General features: G+C 41.5%; 1 protein-coding gene across 1 annotated transcript in view; it reads right to left on the bottom strand.

Moving 5' to 3' along the window:
• The window catches only part of map3k20a (mitogen-activated protein kinase kinase kinase 20a), a 121,899-nt gene that overhangs the window by 74,817 nt on the left and 25,838 nt on the right, over positions 1 to 21,244 (bottom strand). The window contains exons 2-3 of the mRNA XM_062069902.1: positions 9,540 to 9,726; positions 7,272 to 7,359 (exon numbers count right to left, since the gene is read on the bottom strand). Coding sequence (XP_061925886.1) covers positions 7,272 to 7,359; positions 9,540 to 9,698 — 247 coding nt within the window. The 5' untranslated portion in view covers positions 9,699 to 9,726. The remainder of the gene's footprint in view (positions 1 to 7,271; positions 7,360 to 9,539; positions 9,727 to 21,244) is intronic.

The raw sequence follows: 21,244 nt of genomic DNA, 5'->3' as shown, positions 1-21,244 counted from the left end.
AGAATCGATTCTGAATCGCACAACGTGAGAATCGCGATTCGAATTCAAATCGATTTTTCCCACACCCCTAATATATATATATATATATATGCAACGCACAGGGCCAGTACCTTGTACGGCCCTGATGAGACGGAGGAGGACCCAGGCCCGGACACTCCCCACAGTGCCTGGAACCTCCAAGCACCACCGGCGCAACCCCGGGCAGACCGTCGGAGGGGGGACGCGTGGCGTGGAGCGCTACCTGGACACAAGTCAAGGGACTGATCACCCTCGGCTGGGTCGCCCGGGAGAGGGTGTTTGATTAAGACCCGAAACACCCTATGACCCCGGGAGAATCACTGATGATGTGTCCAGGTTGCACCATGAGGTGTATTATGAAACCATATATATATATATATATATAAAAAAATATTCATGAAGTTTGCTTCTTTTATGAATTTATTATGGGTCTACTGAAAATGTGAGCAAATCTGCTGGGTCAAAAGTATACATACAGCAATGTTAATATTTGCTTACATGTCCCTTGGCAAGTTTCACTGCAATAAGGCGCTTTTGGTAGCCATCCACAAGCTTCTGCTTGAATTTTTGACCACTCCTCTTGACTAAATTGGTGCAGTTCAGCTAAATGTGTTGGTTTTCTGACATGGACTTGTTTCTTCAGCATTGTCCACACGTTTAAGTCAGGACTTTGGGAAGGCCATTCTAAAACCTTCCTTCTAGCCTGATTTAGCCATTCCTTTACCACTTTTGACGTGTGTTTGGGGTCATTGTCCTGTTGGAACGCCCAACTGCGCCCAAGACCCAATCTCCAAGCTGATGATTTTAGCTTGTCCTGAAGAATTTGGAGGTACCGTATTTTTCGGAGTATAAATCGCTCCGGAGTATAAGTCGCACCTGCCGAAAATGCATAATAAAGATGAAAAAAAAACACATATAAGTCGCACTGGAGTATAAGTCGCATTTTTTTGGGAAATTGATTTGATAAAACCCAACACCAAGAATAGACATTTGAAAGGCAATTTAAAATAAATAAAGAATAGTGAACAACAGGCTGAATAAGTGTACGTTCTATGAGGCATAAATAACCAACTGAGAACGTGCCTGTTATGTTAACGTAACATATTATGGTAAGAGTCATTCAAATAACTATAACATATAGAACATGCTATACGTTTACCAAACAATCTGTCACTCCTAATCGCTAAATCCCATGAAATCTTATACGTCTAGTCTCTTACGTGAATTAGCTAAATAATATTATTTGATATTTTACGGTAATGTGTTAATAATTTCACACATAAGTCGCTCCTGAGTATAAGTCGCACCCCCGGCGAAACTATGAAAAAAACTGTGATTTATAGTCCGAAAAATACGGTAATCCTCCTTTTTCATTGTCCCATTTAAAGCACCAGTTCCATTGGCAGCAAAACAGGCCCAGAGCATAACACTACCACCACCATGCTTGACGGTAGGTATAGTGATCCTGGGATTAAAGGCCTTACCTTTTCTCCTCCAAACATATTGCTGGGTATTGTGGCCAAACAGCTCCATTTTTGTTTAATCTGACCACAGAACTTTCCTCTAGAAGGTCTTATCTTTGTCAATGTGATGTCAGATGACACAAAAATTGAGCTGTTTGGCCACAATACCCAGCAATATATGCACCTTATAATCCGGTGCGCCTTATGTATGAAAATAGAACCGAATAGGGCCACTGATCAGCAGTGCACCTTATAATCCGGTGCGCCTTATGGTCTGGAAAATACGGTACATAAATGACACCTTACTGTTTATAATGTGAGCTGTAAACCACACTGGTATCACTCCATAGCATTGTCTTGTAGCTACATATCGACATCACTTAATTTTTGAACCTTGGGAAGGAAGAAAGTGACTATGAAGGACAGTGCTGAGAAGAAGAAGTGGATGATATTAATTGAATTAAAAAAATAAATAATCAAAAACATGAAAAGTGTGTTGCCAAGTAGGCGTAGCAATACGAGCATGTCACTGCTCTGCACCATACTGGAGCAGAATGAGTCTAACGGCAGCCAAAGTAGTGGACATTTATCAATGAAAATATGGAGAAACTGCTGATGGTGTGTTTGACAAAGAAGCAACTGGAAGGAGATATCGTAGAAGTCCACTCCCCAAAGTAAATGCTGTGCTTTATTATTAATTTATTTTATAAAACGACTGTAGTTGTCAGAATTACAATCTGTTGTATTGTTTTTCATACAATATTTGTTATTTAAAATTTTGTTTTGTAATTTAAAAGGGCTGTCCTGGGGGTGGAAAGGCAAGCACTAATTAAATTGATTTTTGAGTTAAGAGCTTCGTCACTCACAGCAGCGTGAGGTAACTCAAATGGGACCACACCAGTCACAAATGAGATACATTTTTATTTTATTTTTAATTTTTTAAATGCACTGTAGCACTTTGAGGTTGTTTGCTCAATGTAAAGTGCTTTTACAAATAAAATCTATTATTATTATTATTATTATTAAATCATAGTCATTGTTCACAAAAAAAAGTGGCCCGAAATCTGCTTAAAGATGCTATCAGGCTAATGCAAACAGAAGAGCGGGCTTGGAGTGATACCAGGGAGGGGGGCCCGTGTGACCCGGGGGACCATGCTTTATCAGTATCATGCAGCATCGTGTTTCGAACGCTGCTTCAAAAACACTACAAAACATTTTGAAGAAACTAGAATATAAAATATGTTTTCAGTTATTTCCCCTTTTTTTGTTAAGTACATAACTCCACGTGTTCATTCATAGTTTTGATGTGACAATCTACAATGTAAATAGTCATAAAAATGACTATTTACATTGTACGCCGTATGGGGAACGACGTGGCGCAGTTGGGAGAGTGGCCGTGCCAGCAACCTGAGGGTTCCTGGTTTGAGCCCCACCTTCTACCAACTTCGTCACGTCCGTTGTGTCCTTGAGCAAGACACTTCACCCTTGCTCCTGATGGGTGGTGGTTAGGGCCTTGCACGGCAGCTCCCGCCATCAGTGTGTGAATGTGTGTGTGAATGGGTGAATGTGGAAATAGTGTCAAAGCGCTTTGAGTACCTTGGAGGTAGAAAAGCGCTATACAAGTATAACCCATTTACTATTTAGTTATTCTATGTTGTTAGTTGATCTATATTTCTTTCTATTTTGTTTTCTTTGATGTCATAAGGATACAATGTTATGCAGAGGTGTACTTATTACAATTTTATAGACAAGTTATACTCTATATATTTAAAATGATTTCTTCTTCCTAGGGGGCATACCAGAGAATATTTGAGAAGCACTGAGCTAATGGAGCAACATGAAAAGCTACCAAACTGGTAGTTGTGCTATCCTTGGATGAACCGACATTTTCCTTAGTCATGCACATGGCTGCAGGCAATCATCACCAACTACTCAGGTGAACACTGAGCTTTGGGGCATAGTTTAAACAAAAAAGTCAGTTAAACAACATTATAGGCGTGAACTATTGCTGTGTGTGTTGTGAAAATTAGCTGACATTACGCGGCAAGAGCCAATAAGCCCATACCTGCCCGTGTCTAAACTTTGCCCTGTCACTCACACGTGTCCACATTCCTTAGATAACAAGTACAAGAGGCGTATATAGTACAAACATTGTGCTTGTACCAACTGTCACACACATGGCTTTAGACTTTTTCCTCCGTGATGTCGAGCAATAGTCTAGCATAAAAGGTCCCACTGAAGAGCACCTTTGCCCGCTGTCAACTGCCACCAAGTGTAAACGCGCCCAGCCAAGTCGCACAGGAAGGCAGGGAGAAAAGTGAGAAAAGTCGGCAAAAGTCAGAAAAATGGTCAAAAATCACACCCGGGTTCGAGTCCCACAAGTCCCGCCGCCGGCCGCACAAGTCCCGGGATGCCCAAAATGTCCAAAACGCGCCCAGCCAAGTCGCACTGGAAGGCAGGGAGAAAAGTGAGAAAAGTTGGCAAAAGTCAGAAAAATGGTCAAAAATCACACCCGGGTTCGAGTCCCACAAGTCCCGCCGCCGGCCGCACAAGTCCCGGGATGCCCAAAATGTCCAAAACGCGCCCAGCCAAGTCGCACTGGAAGGCAGGGAGAAAAGTGAGAAAAGTTGGCAAAAGTCAGAAAAATGGTCAAAAATCACACCCGGGTTCGAGTCCCACAAGTCCCGCCGCCGGCCGCACAAGTCCCGGGATGCCCAAAATGTCCAAAACGCACACAGCCAAGTCGCACTGGAAGGCGGGGAGAAAAGTGAGAAAAGTTAGCAAAAGTCGGAAAAATGGTCAAAAATCACACCCGGGTTCTAATCCCACCAGTCTCGCCGCCGGCCGCAAAAGTCCCAAAATGCCCAAAGTGTCCAAAACGCACCCAGCAAAGTCCCAAGGGAAGTGGGGGAGAAAAGTGACAAAAGTCGGCAAAAGTCCCAAAAATGTTCAAAAATCACACCGGGTTCGAGTCCCACAAGTCCCGGAAAAAGTCCCAAACATGTTCAAAAATCACACCCGGGGTTCGAGTCCCACAAGTCCCGCCGCCGGCCGCACAAGTTCCAGGATGCCCAAAATATCCAAAACGCACCCATCCAAGTCGTACTGGAAGGCTGGGAGAAAAGTGAGAAAAGTCGGCAAAAGTCAGAAAAATTGTCAAAAATCACACCCGGGTTCGAGTCCCACGAGTCCCGCCGCCGGCTGCGCAAGTCTCGAAATTCCCAAAGTGTCCAAAACGCACCCAGCAAAGTCCGAAGGGAAGTGGGGGAAAAAAGTGACAAGAGTCGGCAAGAGTCCCAAAAATGTTCAAAAATCACACCCGGGTTCGAGTCCCACAAGTCCCGGCAAATGTCCAGAAAATTTTCAAAAATCACACCCAGGTTCGAGTGCCACAAGTCCCGCCGCCGGCCGCACAAGTCCCGGGATGCCCAAAATGTCCAAAACGCGCCCAGCCAAGTCGCACTGGAAGGCAGGGAGAAAAGTGAGAAAAGTCGGCAAAAGTCAGAAAAATGGTCAAAAATCACACCCGGGTTCGAGTCCCACGAGTCCTGCCGCCGGCGTTCTTGGGCTCTATGCGGCAGCCATAAACAGAGAGACTAGAAGATCAAGCACATATTGGCTGTCGCTGCTGTAAGTCAACACAGGAAATTGGCAAAGACACTCTGTAAACATTTTGCTGTTTCTGCTGGTAATTGGATTCTACCTTGTGTAAACACTGACACCCACCAGCTACTTGGCCAAAAACACGTCGCAAGCTGGACGCCATTGCAGCTTCTCATTCTCATTCGCTCCACATTTGATAACCATCTAATAGGCCAGACCTGGGCAAATTAAGCCCCGGGGGCCACATGAGGCCCCTTAAGCTTTTCAATCTGGCCCGCCGGACATTCCCAAATCATTTTTTTAGATGTTTAAGATGTAAAGTGTAGCTGCCATTATGATGTGCAGTGGTGTTTTATAATGACTGTAAGTCTTCAACTATACTAAGTCTTTCATCTAATTAGTTACTATGGTCATCTAATGAGTTACTATGGTCATCTAATGAGTTACTATGGTAATATAATTAGTTACTATGGTCATCTAATTAGTTACTGTGGTGATATGATTAGCTACCATGGTCATCTAATTCAGTGGTCCCCAACCACCGGGCCACCGATTGGTACCGTGCCGCGCAAGAAATAAAAAAAAAAAAAATTAAAAAAAATGTTTTTAAATTAAATCAACATAAAAAACACAATATATAAATATTGTATATGTGTATGTCAATATAGATCAATACAGTCTGCAAGGATACAGTCCGTAAGCACACATGATTGTATTTCTTTTTGGAAAAAAAAAAAAAAAAAAAAAAAAAAAATCAGTTCCCAAACCTTTACTGAGTGTTGTTCAAAGGAAAGGCCATGTAACACAGTGGTAAAAATGCCTTTTTTGCAATGTGTTGCTGCCATTAAATTCTAAGTTAATGATGATTTGCAAAAACAAATTAAGTTTCTCAGTTGGAACATTAAATATCTTGTCTTTGCAGTCTACTCAAAAAGGCCCAAAACATCATAAGGGACCCATCTCACCCTGGACATACACTACCGTTCAAAAGTTTGGGGTCACCCAAACAATTTTGTGGAATAGCCTTCATTTCTAAGAACAAGAATAGACTGTCGAGTTTCAGATGAAAGTTCTCTTTTTCTGGCCATTTTGAGCGTTTAATTGACCCCACAAATGTGATGCTCCAGAAACTCAATCTGCTCAAAGGAAGGTCAGTTTTGTAGCTTCTGTAATGAGCTAAACTGTTTTCAGATGTGTGAACATGATTGCAAAAGGGTTTTCTAATCATCAATTAGCCTTCTGAGCCAATGAGCAAACACATTGTACCATTAGAACACTGGAGTGATAGTTGCTGGAAATGGGCCTCTATACACCTATGTAGATATTGCACCAAAAACCAGACATTTGCAGCTAGAATAGTCATTTACCACATTAGCAATGTATAGAGTGTATTTCTTTAAAGTTAAGACTAGTCTAAAGTTATCTTCATTGAAAAGTACAGTGCTTTTCCTTAAAAAATAAGGACATTTCAATGTGACCCCAAACTTTTGAACGGTAGTGTAAACTTGTTGAACTGCTGCCCTCGGGCAGGAGATACAGGACAATAAAATGCCTGACAAACCGATTTAAGAACACTTTTTACCCGAGAGCAATAGTGTCGCTGAACACAAGACAATAATGACTGTGCATGTGAGCTGTGTGCTTGGTATTTTTATGTATTTTTATCAATTTATCTATGTTTTTATCTTTTTATGTGTTATTATGAATTTGAACTAAATTAGTTTTGCATACAATTTTGTTTCTACAATGACACTAAAGATATATTCTATTCTATTCTATTCAATTGAATATAAGTTGAAAAGGATTTGCAAATCAGTGTATTCTCTTTGTATTTACCATTTACACAATGTGCCAACTTCACTGCTTTTGGGTTTTGTATAATCACAGTTTATCAATAAACTGCATCAAGGTATGTTACATCCCCATTATCAATTTATTTTCACATTAGTCTGACATTTCGTCAGTGAGATTTACTATGAAGACGGTGATGATCAAAAATGAATAAATAATGATATTAGCCGCAGTTTATATATGTGCACACAGGAGAAAACATCCTAATGCTACTATGGCAACCCAGAAAATTGCTCAATGCCTGTGACTCATGCAAAAAAGATTTCTCCACACGGTCCAGGTTGCACACGGATGGTTGTACACATGCTCAATATCTTGGTGGAAAAAAAATCATACCCGTAACAATTCCATAGTTGGGAGCCTCAACGATGGCGCCATAAAACTGGATAATGTTGCGGTGGCTGAGGACGCTCAGGATTTCCGCCTGAAAGCGAGACACACAAAAAGTTAAAAGTACCAATGATTGTCACACACACAAAATTATTCTCTGCATTTGACCCATCACCCTTGATCACCCCCTGGGAGGTCAGGTGATCATTTTTGGTGATTTAACCCCCAATTCCAACCCCTGATGCTGAGTGCCAAGCAGGGAGGTAATGGCTCCCATTTTTATAGTCTTTGGTATGACTCGGCCGGGGTTTGAATTCACAACCTAACCATTTCAGGGCAGACACTCTAACCACTAGGCCACTGAGTAGACTGAGTGTTTGAATTACTTGTCTAAAGGCCTACTGAAACCCACTACTACCGACCACGCAGTCTGATAGTTTATATATCAATGATGAAATCTTAACATTGCAACACATGCCAATACGGCCGGGTTAACTTATAAAGTGCAATTTTAAATTTCCCGGCAAACTTCTGGCTGAAAACGTTTCGATATGATGACGTTTGCGCGTGACGTCAACGGTTGAAGCGGAAGTATTCGGAGCCCATTGAATCCAATACAAAAAGCTCTGTTTTCATCTCAAAATTCCACCGTTTTCTGGACATTTGTGTTGGTGAATCTTTTGCAATTTGTTTAATGAACAATGGAGACTGCAAAGAAGAAAGTTGTATGTGGGATCGGTGTATTAGCGGCGGACTACAGCAACACAACCAGGAGGACTTTGAGATGGATAGCAGACGCGCTAGCCACCTAACTTACCTTGACTTCCTCCGTCTACGGGCCGCCGACCGCACCGATGATCGGGGGAAGTCCTTCGTCGTACCGTCGATCGCTGGAACGCAGGTGAGCACGGGTCGTGATGAGCAGATGAGAGCTGGGGTAGGTGCAGAGCTAATGTTTTTAGCATAGCTCTGTCGAGGTTCCGTAGCTAAGTTAGCTTCAATGGCGTCATTAGCAACAGCATTGCTAAGCTTTGCCAAGCTGGAAAGCATTAACCGTGTAGTTACATGTTCAGAGTTTGGTAGTATTGTTGATCTTCTGTCTATCCTTCCAGTCAGGGACTTATTTGTTTTGTTTCTATATGCAGTTAAGCCCGATGCTATCACGTTAGCTCAGTAGCTAAAGAGCTTCACCGATGTATTGTCGTGGAGATAAAAGTCACTGTGAATGTCCATTTCGCGTTCTCGACTCTCATTTTCAGGAGGATATAGTATCCGAGGTGGTTTAAAATACAAATCCGTGATCCACAATAGAAAAAGGAGAGAGTGTGGAATCCAATGAGCCCTTGACCTAAGTTACGGTCAGAGCGAAAAAAGATACGTTCTGCACTGCACGTTAGTCCTTCACTTTCACGTACCTCATCCACAAATCTTTCATCCTCGCTCAAATTAATGGGGTAATCGTCGCTTTCTCGGTCCGAATCTCTCTCGCTGCTGGTGTAAACAATAGGAAAATGTGAGCAGTCCTTCTTCCGGTGTCATCACGCTACTTCCGGTAGGGGCAAGGCTTTTTCTTATCAGAGACCAAAAGTTGCGAACTTTATCGTCGTTGTTCTATAGTAAATCCTTTCAGCAAAAATATGGCAATATCGCGAAATGATCAAATATGCCACGTAGAATGGATCTGCTATCCCCGTTTAAATAAAAAAAGTCATTTCAGTAGGCCTCTAAAAGACAAGTAATTCACGTATAACTGAGGCTGGAGATGTAAAAATGCAATAACGTGCAATTATGACTGTGTTCATTGAACAATGTGTTTATTACTTGTACTATGATAGTGTCATATTTGATGGTAGTTACTAGAGTGAACATAATGCAAGTAAAAACACTGTCATTAAACCCACAATTGCGTCCAAGCGAAAAGATGACATTTGTATTTTGCAGCAGCGTGATCCCTATTCTGAATACACTGTCAGTGGCCAACAAATGAAGCTTTAATTGACTAGAAAGATTTCAAAGATAAGATATTTTGGTCTTAAAGACAATGGGCCTGTAACGGGAAAGGGGGCTTCGGGGCTAATCTGTGTGCCAAACCAAGTAATGTTTCTTTTGCGACAGCACTGTGGTGGTGGGGGAGTATAATGACCATGAGTGATGTGTGCACCAGTCACCACATCCCACTAAATGGGCTGGCAATTAGGATGATTACTAAAGTGACAATTAAAAAAAAAAAAAAAAAAAGTACATGAAAAGCCCAGGGGCAATTATGACTCCCACCTCGTTCTCAATCCTGAGCAGCTTTTTCACCGCCACCTCTTTGTCCTGGCTGATCCATCTGGCCCTGTACACGCTTCCGAAGCTGCCGCCGCCACAGTTCTCGAAGAAGTGGATGTCATCGAAGTTGATTTGCACAAAGGAGCCGCTATGAGACGACATCTCATTCTGACACTCAGTGCCGCCGTTTCTGGGAGAGAGAAAAACGAATCACAATGACAAAAGGTGGAATTATGCTTCCGTTTTTTTTTTTAAACTTGTTTTGTGTCAAGTGTTTTCGATTGAGCATGAAAACTGCTTTCTAAACAAAACGATCACAATGTATTGCAAAGGACATCTACTATTCTATCTCCATGGAGACGGGGGGGCACAGATTCCGTGACCACAGATGATGTGCTAGCTGTCCAAAGTCGGGACCCAGGGTGGACCACTCATCTGTGCATCAGTTGATGACGTCTCTGCACTGCTGACCTGTCTTCACTCAAGATAATCTCCTGCTGGCCCCACTATGGACTGGACTCTCACTATTATGTTAGATCCACTATGGACTGTACTCTCACAATATTATGTTAGATCCACTATGGACTGGACTCTCACTATTATGTTAGATCCACTATGGACTGGACTCTCACACTGTTATGTTGGATCCACTATGGACTGGACTCTCACTATTATGCTAGATCCACTATGGACTGGACTCTCACAATATTATGCTACATCCACTATGGACTGGACTCTCACTATTATGCTAGATCCACTATGGACTGGACTCTCACAATATCATTCTAGATCTACTATGAACTGGACTCTCACACTATTATGTTAGATCCACTATGGACTGGACTCTCACAATATTATGTTAGATCCACTATGGACTGGACTCTCACACTATTATGTTAGATCCACTATGGACTGGACTCTTACACTATTATGTTAGATCCACTATGGACTGGACTCTCACACTATTATGTTAGATCCACTATGGACTGGAATCTCACACTATTATGTTAGATTCACTATGGACTGGACTCTTACACTATTGTGTTAGATCCACTATGGACTGGACTCTCACTATTATGCTAGATCCACTATGGACTGGACTCTCTCACTATTATGCTAGATCCACTATGGACTGGACTCTCACAATATTATGTTAGATCCACTATGGACTGGACTCTCACACTATTGTGTTAGATCCACTATGGACTAGACTCTCACACTATTATGTTAGATTCACTATGGACTGGACTCTTACACTATTGTGTTAGATCCACTATGGACTGGACTCTCACTATTATGCTAGATCCACTATGGACTGGACTCTCTCACTATTATGCTAGATCCACTATGGACTGGACTCTCACAATATTATGTTAGATCCACTATGGACTGGACTCTCACACTATTGTGTTAGATCCACTATGGACTGGACTCTCACACTATTATGTTAGATCCACTATGGACTGGACTCTCACACTATTATGTTACATCCACTATGAACAGGACTCACAATATTACGGGGCGGTATTGCTCGGTTGATAGAGTGGTCGTGCCAGCAACTTGAGGGTTCCAGGTTCGATCCCCGCTTCCGCCATCCTAGTCACTGCCGTTGTGTCGTTGGGCAAGACACTTTACCCACCTGCTCCCAGTGCCACCCACACTGGTTTAAATGTAACTTAGATATTGGGTTTCACTATGTAAAAGCGCTTTGAGTCACTAGACAAAAGCGCTATATAAATATAATTCACTTCACGTTGTGGCTTGTGCAGCCCTTTGAGACAGTCATGATTTAGGGTTATATAAGTAAACATTGATTGATTGATTGATATTTTTTCCCAAATAAGAAAGTTAAAAGAAGTTGAGCCCATACAACATTTTCATGAAGGATCTCAACAGTGAGCATCAAATAATTAGTTATGTTACGACCCGTGAAGCCAGTTCCTTCTTTGTTTTGTTTTTTGGGTGTTTTTCTGGGTTTTTGGTTCACTTTCTGTCTTGCACTCTTATGTTTTCCACTTTCTGTTCTTTTGGTGTTTCCTGCCGTAGCTCCACCGACGCCACTTAGCACTGTCGTCATTCACCTGGGGGTGATTAGTGATGATGTTTTTCATCTGTTTCTTAGATTCTTCAAACCGGTTTAACTCCCATGTTGGTGTGGGATCATTGTATTGTTTGTCAAAGGAACTATCATGGTTAGTAGCTTTTTTTACGCACGCATTTGTTGTTAGCTCTGTTAATCTAATTTGCATGCACAGTTTTCCTGTGCTTGTTTTGTGCATATCCCTGTTGCACTCTACCTTGGATTTTGTACTTTTGGACATGAAACATTCTTTAAGCTGCAAATTGTCTGCTGTCTTCTGTCTTTTTTGGCTACAACCAACATTCCAAACAGAATGATCTTACCAACAAGTATCGGTGTGATTAATACACACCTTGCCTCTGTGTCATCCATGGCTCAGACCCGTCTCAACCCGATACAACCAACACCACCTCTCTGTGCACGCCGACGCAAGCAAAAGCCGACTGAAGCGGCGTTCATATGCGGACCCCCCTCCACACCAGACCCTGTCACCGACAGCTGATCCCAGCCCCTCGTCGTCAAACCCTGATGATGGTAACTCCATTCATCATTTCCCCAACCAGTTCATTTCTTGTGCTGTGAGCCGGTGTACCCCAGGCCAGACCACAACCACTCCACGGTCTTCCAAGGCTCCCACACGTCCTGTTTCCCCGCCAATACCGGCATGGTCAGCTGTGCGACAGCGGATCAACAGCGACTTCCACCAAAACTGCCGCCTGCTGCTTCACCAGCAGGGGCGCCTCCAGCTCTGCGTCCAGCCGGGCCGCAGCCGCTAACGCTACGTCCAGCGAGACCGTCGCTACCTGCTCTTCCTGTGGGTCAGCCGCTGACGCCACCTCCAGTGCCGCTTCCATTCTCTCTTCCAGTGGGTCTTCCAACTACGCCACCTTCGCCTCTAGACCAGCAGCCTGTTCGACATCCTGCTCGACCTTCGGGTCGGCTTCCTGCTCAGCTTCCAGCTCGATCTCATGCTCGCCAGCTGTGGAAGCATTGGTCTGGCGCCTGTCTTCCTGTAGTCCTCCTCCTCGGCCACACAGATGGCCGTTCCAGGGACGCCCAGGACTTGGTTCGTGGACCTCAATCACGGATGAGGTTTTGTTGCAGCTCACGTCCACATCCTATTCGGTTATGTTTGTTGCCATTTGGCGGACAGCCGCCTCGCCAGCTTCTGCGGCGTTCCACATGCCCCCACCATCTGACTCGTACCCAGCGGCCCCCACCACCATTTTTTCTCCACACCAGCCTGTGACTTTTGGTCTTTTACCTTTTTGGGCTCGCATCCGTCTCTTGGTACGACCTGTAAAGCCAAGTCGTTCTTTTTTTAGTTTTTTGGGTGTTTTCCTGGATTTTTGCGCTCTAATTTTTTTCACTTCCTGGTCTGTTTGTTTCCTGCCGTAGCTTCACCCCTACCACTTAGCACTGTCTCCATTCATCCGGGGATTACAAGTGATGTGTTTCACCTGATGTTTAGACTATTTAAACAGTTCCACTTCTATGTTGGTGTGCGATCATTGTATTGTTTGCAGAGGTGGGTAGTAACGCGCTACATTTACTCCGTTACATCTACTTGAGTAACTTTTGGGATAAATTGTACTTCTAAGAGTAGTTTTAATGCACCATACTTTTACTTTTACTTGAGTATATTTATAGAGAAGAAACGCTACTTTTACTCCGCTCCATTTATCTTTATGCTACTCGCTACTGATTTTTATCGATCTGTTAATGCACGCTTTGTTTCTTTTGGTTTGTCAGACAGACATTCAAAGTAGGATCTATGCATGCCTGCGTTTCACCAATCAAATACAGTCACTGGTGACGTTTGACTCCGTTTCACCAATCAAACAGAGCCAGGCGGTCATGTGATTAACTGCACATAAAGTTTCAGCGGCAACAAGCTTAAAGGCCTACTGAAATGTTATTTATTTATTTAAACGGGGATAGCAGATCCATTCTATGTGTCATACTTGATCATTTCGCGATATTGCCATATTTTTGCTGAAAGGATTTAGTAGAGAACATCGACGATAAAGTTGCAACCTTTGCTCGCTGATAAAAAAAAGCCTTGCCTGTACCGGAAGTAGCGTGACGTCACCGAAGGAATGACTTCTCACAATTCCCCATTGTTTACAATGGAGCGAGAGAGATTCGGACCGAGAAAGCGACGATTACCCCATTAATTTGAGCGAGGATGAAAGATTCGTGGATGAGGAACATTAGAGTGAAGGACTAGAATGCAGTGCAAGACATTTCTTTTTTCGCTCTGACCGTAACTTAGGTACAAGCTGGCTCATTGGATTCCACACTCTCTCCTTTTTCAATGTGGATCACGGATTTGTATTTTATACCACCTCGGATACTATATCCTCTTGAAAATGAGAGTCGAGAACGCGAAATGGACATTCACAGTGACTTTTATCTCCACGACAATACATCGGCGAAACACTTTAGCTATGAGCTAGCGTGATAGCATCGTGCTTAACTGCATATAGAAACTAAAGAAATAAATCCCTGACTGGAAGGATAGATAGAAAATCAACAATACTATTAAACCATGGACAGGTAACTACAGGGTTAATGCTTTCCAGGCTGGCAAAGGTTAACAATGCTGTTGCTAACGACACCATTGAAGCTAACTTAGCAACCGGACCTCACAGAGCTATTCTAAAAACATTGGCTCTCCACCTACGCCAGCCAGCCCTCATCTGCTCATCAACACCCGTGCTCACCTGCGTTCCAGCGATCGACGGTGCGACGAAGGACTTCACTCAATCACAGATGCGGTTGGCGGCCCGGAGACGGAGGAAGTTAAGGTGAGTTCGGCGGCTAGAGCGTCTGCTATCCATCTCTCAGTCCTCCTGGTTGTGTTGCTGTAGCCCGCCGCTAATACACAGATCCCACCTACAACTTTCTTCTTTGCAGTCTCCATTGTTCATTAAACAAATTGCAAAAGATTCACCAACACAGATGTCCAGAATACTATGGAATTTTGAGATGAAAACAGAGTTTTTTGTATAGGATTCAATGGGTCCGTATACTTCCGTACCAACCCTTGACGTCACGCGCATACGTGAAAAAGAACGTTTTCAACCGGAAGTGTGGCGGGAAATTTAAAATAGCACTTTATAAGTTAACCCGGCTGTATTGGCATGTGTTGCAATGTTAAGATTTCATCATTGATATATAAACTATCAGACTGCGTGGTCGGTAGTAGTGGGTTTCAGTAGTCCTTTAAGCTTACATGAACTCAACGTCAAATTTGAGGAAGCACATCGCGGTAAGTAACGTTAGTGGATATTTTGGGTGTCACCGTAGGCTGATGTTAGCTTCCCTGCTATGAATCACTGTCAAATGTACATCGTGTGGGGACATTTATTAACGCACTGCAGCCTCATAGACACGCACAGTCGCACACACACACACACTCACGCATGCATAGAAACACCAATCAGAAGTGCACAGTGTGTTAAATAAATAAATGATAAATGGGTTGTACTTGTATAGCGCTTTTCTACCTTCAAGGTACTCAAAGCGCTTTGACAGTATTTCCACATTTACCCATTCACACACACACATTCACACACTGATGGCAGGAGCTGCCATGCAAGGCGCTAACCAGCAGCCATCAGAGGCAAAGGGTGAAGTGTCTTGCCCAAGGACACAACGGACGTGACTAGGAAGGTAGAAGGTGGGAATTGAACCCCAGTAACCAGCAACACTCCGATTGCTGGCACAGCCACTCTATCAACTTCGCCACGCCGCCCCAGATGCAGTCCACACCTATCAGTTTATGGTTTGCGTAAAGGCTAACTTGTTATTTTTCTTTATAATCTCTGCTTACTGAGTCTATGGTGCTGTTAAGTTATTGTGGCTCAATTTGCCTTAATTTTTTTTATGTTAATGTATTATTATTTAATATATATTATTGTTTTAGTTGCTTAAGAGATATTCCTGGCTCTGAATTGGCTCATTGCTATTTTTATGTTTTTGTGCATTATTTGTTGTCGTCATCATTAAACAAACAGGTTACTCATCAGTTACTCAGTACTTGAGTAGTTTTTTCACAACATACTTTTTACTTTTACTCAAGTAAATATTTGGGTGACTACTCCTTACTTTTACTTGAGTAATAAATCTCTAAAGTAACAGTACTCTTACTTGAGTACAATTTCTGGCTACTCTACCCACCTCTGATTGTTTATCAGAAGACTTATCACGGTTAGCAGCATTTTTTACTTACTTTTTGCACTTCTTTGTTGTTAGCTCTCTTTAGCTATTTTTTACGCACAGTTTGCACTCTACCTTGGATTTTGTACTTTTGGACATTAAACACTCCTTAACCTGCAAGCTGTCTCCTGCCTTTTTGGGGGCCACCACAAAACAAGTTTGGCGTATTCCTTGTCTTTTAGTGAATTTTTTTGCGACACCTGTTTGGGAAGGTGTAAAAAGAGAATGAGAAGAATATACACCAGAGGTAACGCTTACATCAGGATTATTTAAGTGGCGGCCGGGGGGCCAAACCCAACTCAGACTGATACCATGTTTAGTTCAAAACTTAGGAGACAAATATTTTTGCATTTAATTCCTAAACACAGTAGAGTGCTCCTATTTGTATAGATACACTTGGTCCACTGTAAACACATTGGCAGATCCCTGCATTGACATTTTAACCTTGCTAGCGCACATAAAACACTGGGGTCCAAACTTGTGATTTTGCATAACTGAGGCATTCCTCAAGGCACCCTTTGAAGTCCTGTACTTTTTGGCAGTTACAATTGTTTTTATGTAATTTGTGTGATTAAGGTGTCATTCTCTTTCTATGCCACATCAATGTGGAATGCGCTCCCAACAGGTATAAAAGAAAGGGCATCTCTATCCTCCTTCAAAACCGCAATAAAAGTTCACCTCCAGGCAGCTACAACCCTAAACTAACACCCTCCCCGGATTGCTAATAATCAAATGTAAACAATCAAATGCAGATACTTTTTCTTATGCCTTCTGATCTCTCTCTCTCTCTCTCTCTCTCTCTCCATGTCCACTACTTGCTGTCCATATCCTACCCCCCCCCCCCCCTCCACACCCCTGATTGTAAATAATTCAATGTGATTATCTTGTGTGATGACTGTATTATGATGATAGTATACATGATAGTATATATCTGTATCATGAATCAATTTAAGTGGACCCCGACTCAAACAAGTTGAAAAACTTATTCGGGTGTTACCATTTAGTGGTCAATTGTACGGAATATGTACTTCACTGTGCAACCTACTAATAAAAGTCTCAATCAATCAATCAATCAATGGCTGCTTACTTCATGTGCATTCAGTTGTCATTTGTTCAACCTCTTTACTTTTACTTGTGGTGTTCCTCAAGGTTTCATTTTAGGTCCTCTCTTTTTCATCAATTAGGCCATTCTACAAATTCAGTTAAAAAATGTTTTTCTTAAAAACACTATTCTTTGACTAGGTTTTTGCAGAAGGTCCTTAAAAACAGCATAGCGCTCCTGTAACTGACAAAATAAATAGACCACAGTCAATTGTACTGTAAAGGACGCTAGTTCTCCGGAATACACAAAATTAGAATAATAGTGCGGTAAGAAGTCTGGCTCACAGGTCCATAGCTTTCTGAAAATGTGGCCCCGAAAACAATTTAGTTGAATACCACTGGCTTACAACAATTAAAAGCATGGAGTCTAACATTCCTACACGCATCATCACAACTTTAGATTGTATTGTTTATATTTTACAAGTTACTATGGTCGACTTCTTTATCGAAGTTAGCATATTCTAGTATTTGCTACATATAAACAAACATACACTATATTGCCAAAAGTATTTGGCCACCTATCCAAATGATGAGAATCAGGTGTCCTAATCACTTGGCCCGGTGTATCAAATCAAGCACTTAGGCATGGAGACTGTTTCTACAAACATTTGTGAAAGAATGGGCCGCTCTCAGTGATTTCCAGCGTGGAACTGTCACAGGATGCCACCTGTGGAACAAATCCAGTCGTGAAATTTCCTCGCTCCTAAATATTCCAAAGTCAACTGTCGGCTTTATTATTAGAAAATGGAAGAGTTTGGGAACAACAGCAACTCAGCCACCAAGTGGTAGGCCACGTAAACTGACAGAGAGGGGTCAGCGGATGCTGAAGCGCATAGTGCAAATACTTTCTGCACAGTCAGTTGTTACAGAGCTCCAAACTTCATGTGACCTTCCAATTAGCCCACGTACAGCACGCAGAGAGCTTCATGGAATGGGTTTCTATGGCTGATCAGCTGCATCTAAGCCAAAACATCACCAAGTCCAATGCAAAGCGTGGGATGCAGTGGTGTAAAGCACGTCGCCACTGGACTCTAGAGCAGTGGAGACTCCTTCTCTGGAGTGATGAATCACGCTTTTCCATCTGGCAATCTGATGGACCAGTCTGGGTTTGGAGGTTGCCAGGAGAACGCTACATTTCGGACTGCATTGTGCCGAGTGTGAAATTTGGTGGAGGAGGAATTATGGTGTGGGGTTGTTTTTCGGGAGTTCCAGTGAAAGGAACTTTGAATGCTCCAGGATACCAAAACATTTTGGACAATTCCATACTCCCAACCATGTAGGAACAGTTTGGAGCGGACGCCTTCCTCTTCCAACATGACTGTGCACCAGTGCACAAAGCAAGGTCCATAAAGACATGGATGACACAAACTATTCTCCCCTCTCCCCTCAGGCAGGAGACTACGGTCCATCCAGACCCACACCTCCCGCCACCCGAACAGAAAAAATTCCTAGTTTGGGAACCCGTTCTCAAACAATGGCAATAAAAACTATTCTGATTCTGAGTCTGGTGTGGATGAACTTGACTGGCCTGCACAGAGTCCTGACCTGAACCCGATGGAACACCTTTGGGATGAATTAGAAGGGAGACTGAGAGCCAGGCCTTCTCCACCAACATCAGTGTGTGACCTCACCAATTCCCTTTTGGAAGAATGGTCGGAAATTCCTATAAACACACTCCGCAACCTTGTGGACAGCCTTCCCAGAAGAGTTGAAGCTGTAATAGCTGCAAAAGGTGGACCCACATCTTATTGAACCCTATGTGTTAGGAATGGGATGGCACTTCAAGTTCATATGTGAGTCAAGGCAGGTGGCCAAATACTTTAGGCAATATAGTGTATACTGTACATACACACGGCAGAGTAAAGCCACACCTCATAAATACCTGCTACATAGTTACCCTCCTGAAAGTCAGCATATTTTTGCCTTTTTTTTAAAAATTCTGACGAAAGAAAGAAACCAAAAACAGACCCATTTTCTTTGGCCCCCGACACATTCTACAGACGAAATAAACACATTGTGGATTATAACACTACACAACAGAACTAAGAAAAAAGGAGCGTTGTGGAGACGTTGGTGTTGTAGACATTGCAAGCCAAAAACTATGAAGAAGGAGGTAAGAAAGTGGTGGATGAAACCGTGACTGCCACCTGCCAACTTTTGCTTTCAGTTTTTAGACAGCCTCTAATGGTGACTAAGGCGGGGCAAAAACCTAATGAAAGTACTGAAGACTCTGGTTGGCAAAGACGGCGACGAGTGGAGCGAGGGGAGGGGTGAAGCACCTCCTACTTGGCATTAGTGATGGCGGATCGATACTGAAATTTCGATACCAGATCTTTATGCTCTAATATTGATCCTCAAATCAAAATATCGATACTTTTGATACTTTAGTTCAGGGATGTCCTAACTTTTACAACGAAGGGCCACATACTGAAAAGTCAAAGTATGCAGGAGCCATATTAATATTTTGTTATTTGAAACAATACTAAAAACAGAGATTGGGTCAGCTTTGTATTATTGGTGACTAAGTATATTAATATGAATTATTAGTTACAACATTTCAGCTTTTCTCATTACATACTGATATTTTTGCTCTTTTACTTGCATTTTTTCACTGTTGTTTTTTTCCCTTTGTATAAATGCAATAAAAGAATAATAATACAATTGTGTGCATAACCCAGTGTGTCAAAAATCCTGCCTGTTCAAAAATGTTTTAATGTTCAGTTACACATTTACAAGTGTTTATTTGAGTTTGTTGTAATTTTTCTAATTAATTTATGAGTTATTATTATTTATTTATTTTCTAGTTAACCAACTAACTAAACTTTGTTTATATTTTAAGTGTATTTTATTCTTTATTTTGGGAGCTTCTAATATTTTTTAAATTAATTTATAAGGTGATATTATTATTTTTTTTTTAATTAACTGACTTAAATTGTGTTTATATTTTCAGTTTATTTTGAGAGCTTCTAATATTTTAGATCATGGGTGGATCATGGGTGTCTAAAATCTTTCCACCAAGTGCCGCATACTGAAAGGTCAAATATGAGGGGACCTTTTTGATATTATGCGTATTCAAAGACACAACTTTGTGTTATAAGTGACTAAGTACATTATTAATTCTTAGTTTAAAAATGTCTGCTTTTTTTCATTAAATTCTAATGTTTTGCTCTTTTTTCCTACATTTTACTGTTGTTTTTTATAGATACATGTTATTTGAAACTACATAACTTTTTTAATTTTAGCAGACACAGTATCGTTATCGGATTGATCGATACCAGCCTGAACTTTACTTGGTGTCAAAACAGAAAGAAAATCAGTATCAGCAGATTGTAAAATTACTTGAAAGTTGTGGCAAAAGTTGCAATGTTTTAATGCCTTTTTTTTTTTTTTACAACATATTGAATAAACCCGTGATTTTATGAATTATTTATAAATGTTGTAAACTTAACGTCCAAAAGAACAGGATTTCGACAAGAATTGGAAAACCAATACTGTATTGATGTTTTACTTGTTTTTATACCACACAAACTTAAGATACTAGATGCCACACTCTACCTGAAATTACTGTACTATTTTAATTGATTATAACTAATAATTAGGGGTGTGTTGATCGATCAGCCACCGATCGGTATCGGTCGATTTTTATGAAAAAGTATAGCAGAAAGTTAGTATGGATTAACAGGAAATTAACAATTATATTAATAAGAGTTAGAGAGAGGATAATACAACAATTGTTAGGGTAATACACAACACGTGGATTGATCCATACATTGGTGGTGTCGATACCAAGGGTAATATCAAAACATGATCAATACTAGAGTGATAAGGTATTTTTTCTATAAAAAATATTTTATTGTTGTTATTGTTTGTGTTTGCAAATTGAGGGAATAGTTCCTTGGACGCGGGAGAACGATGAGGGCAAACATTATTTAAATGAGTAGTAGATAGTTTAAGATTTTGTTTAGTTATTGTGGACTATTAACTTTGTGTTGTTCAGACAATTTTATGTAATAAAGAAAAATATGGAAGTAGTTTAAATATTGTGCTGATATTGTTAAACTGTCAATAAAATGAAACATGTACATTTGATCGGTATTGCTAACGGTTGATTCTACTCATGGATGATAAGCATCGGAATGAATCCCTGATCGGACCATCCCTACTAATAATAGTAATCATTCATAAAAATAAACAGTGTTGGGTTAGTTACTGAAAACCAGTAACTAGTTACAGTTACTAGTTACTTCATTTCAAAAGTAACTCAGTTACTAACTCAGGTACTTACACCAAAAAGTAATGTGTT

Source organism: Entelurus aequoreus, linkage group LG14 (assembly GCF_033978785.1).
Source record: "Entelurus aequoreus isolate RoL-2023_Sb linkage group LG14, RoL_Eaeq_v1.1, whole genome shotgun sequence".
Classification (NCBI taxonomy): domain Eukaryota; kingdom Metazoa; phylum Chordata; class Actinopteri; order Syngnathiformes; family Syngnathidae; genus Entelurus; species Entelurus aequoreus.
Note: the sequence above shows the minus strand (reverse complement) of the source record. Positions and strands in the feature narration are given on the sequence as shown.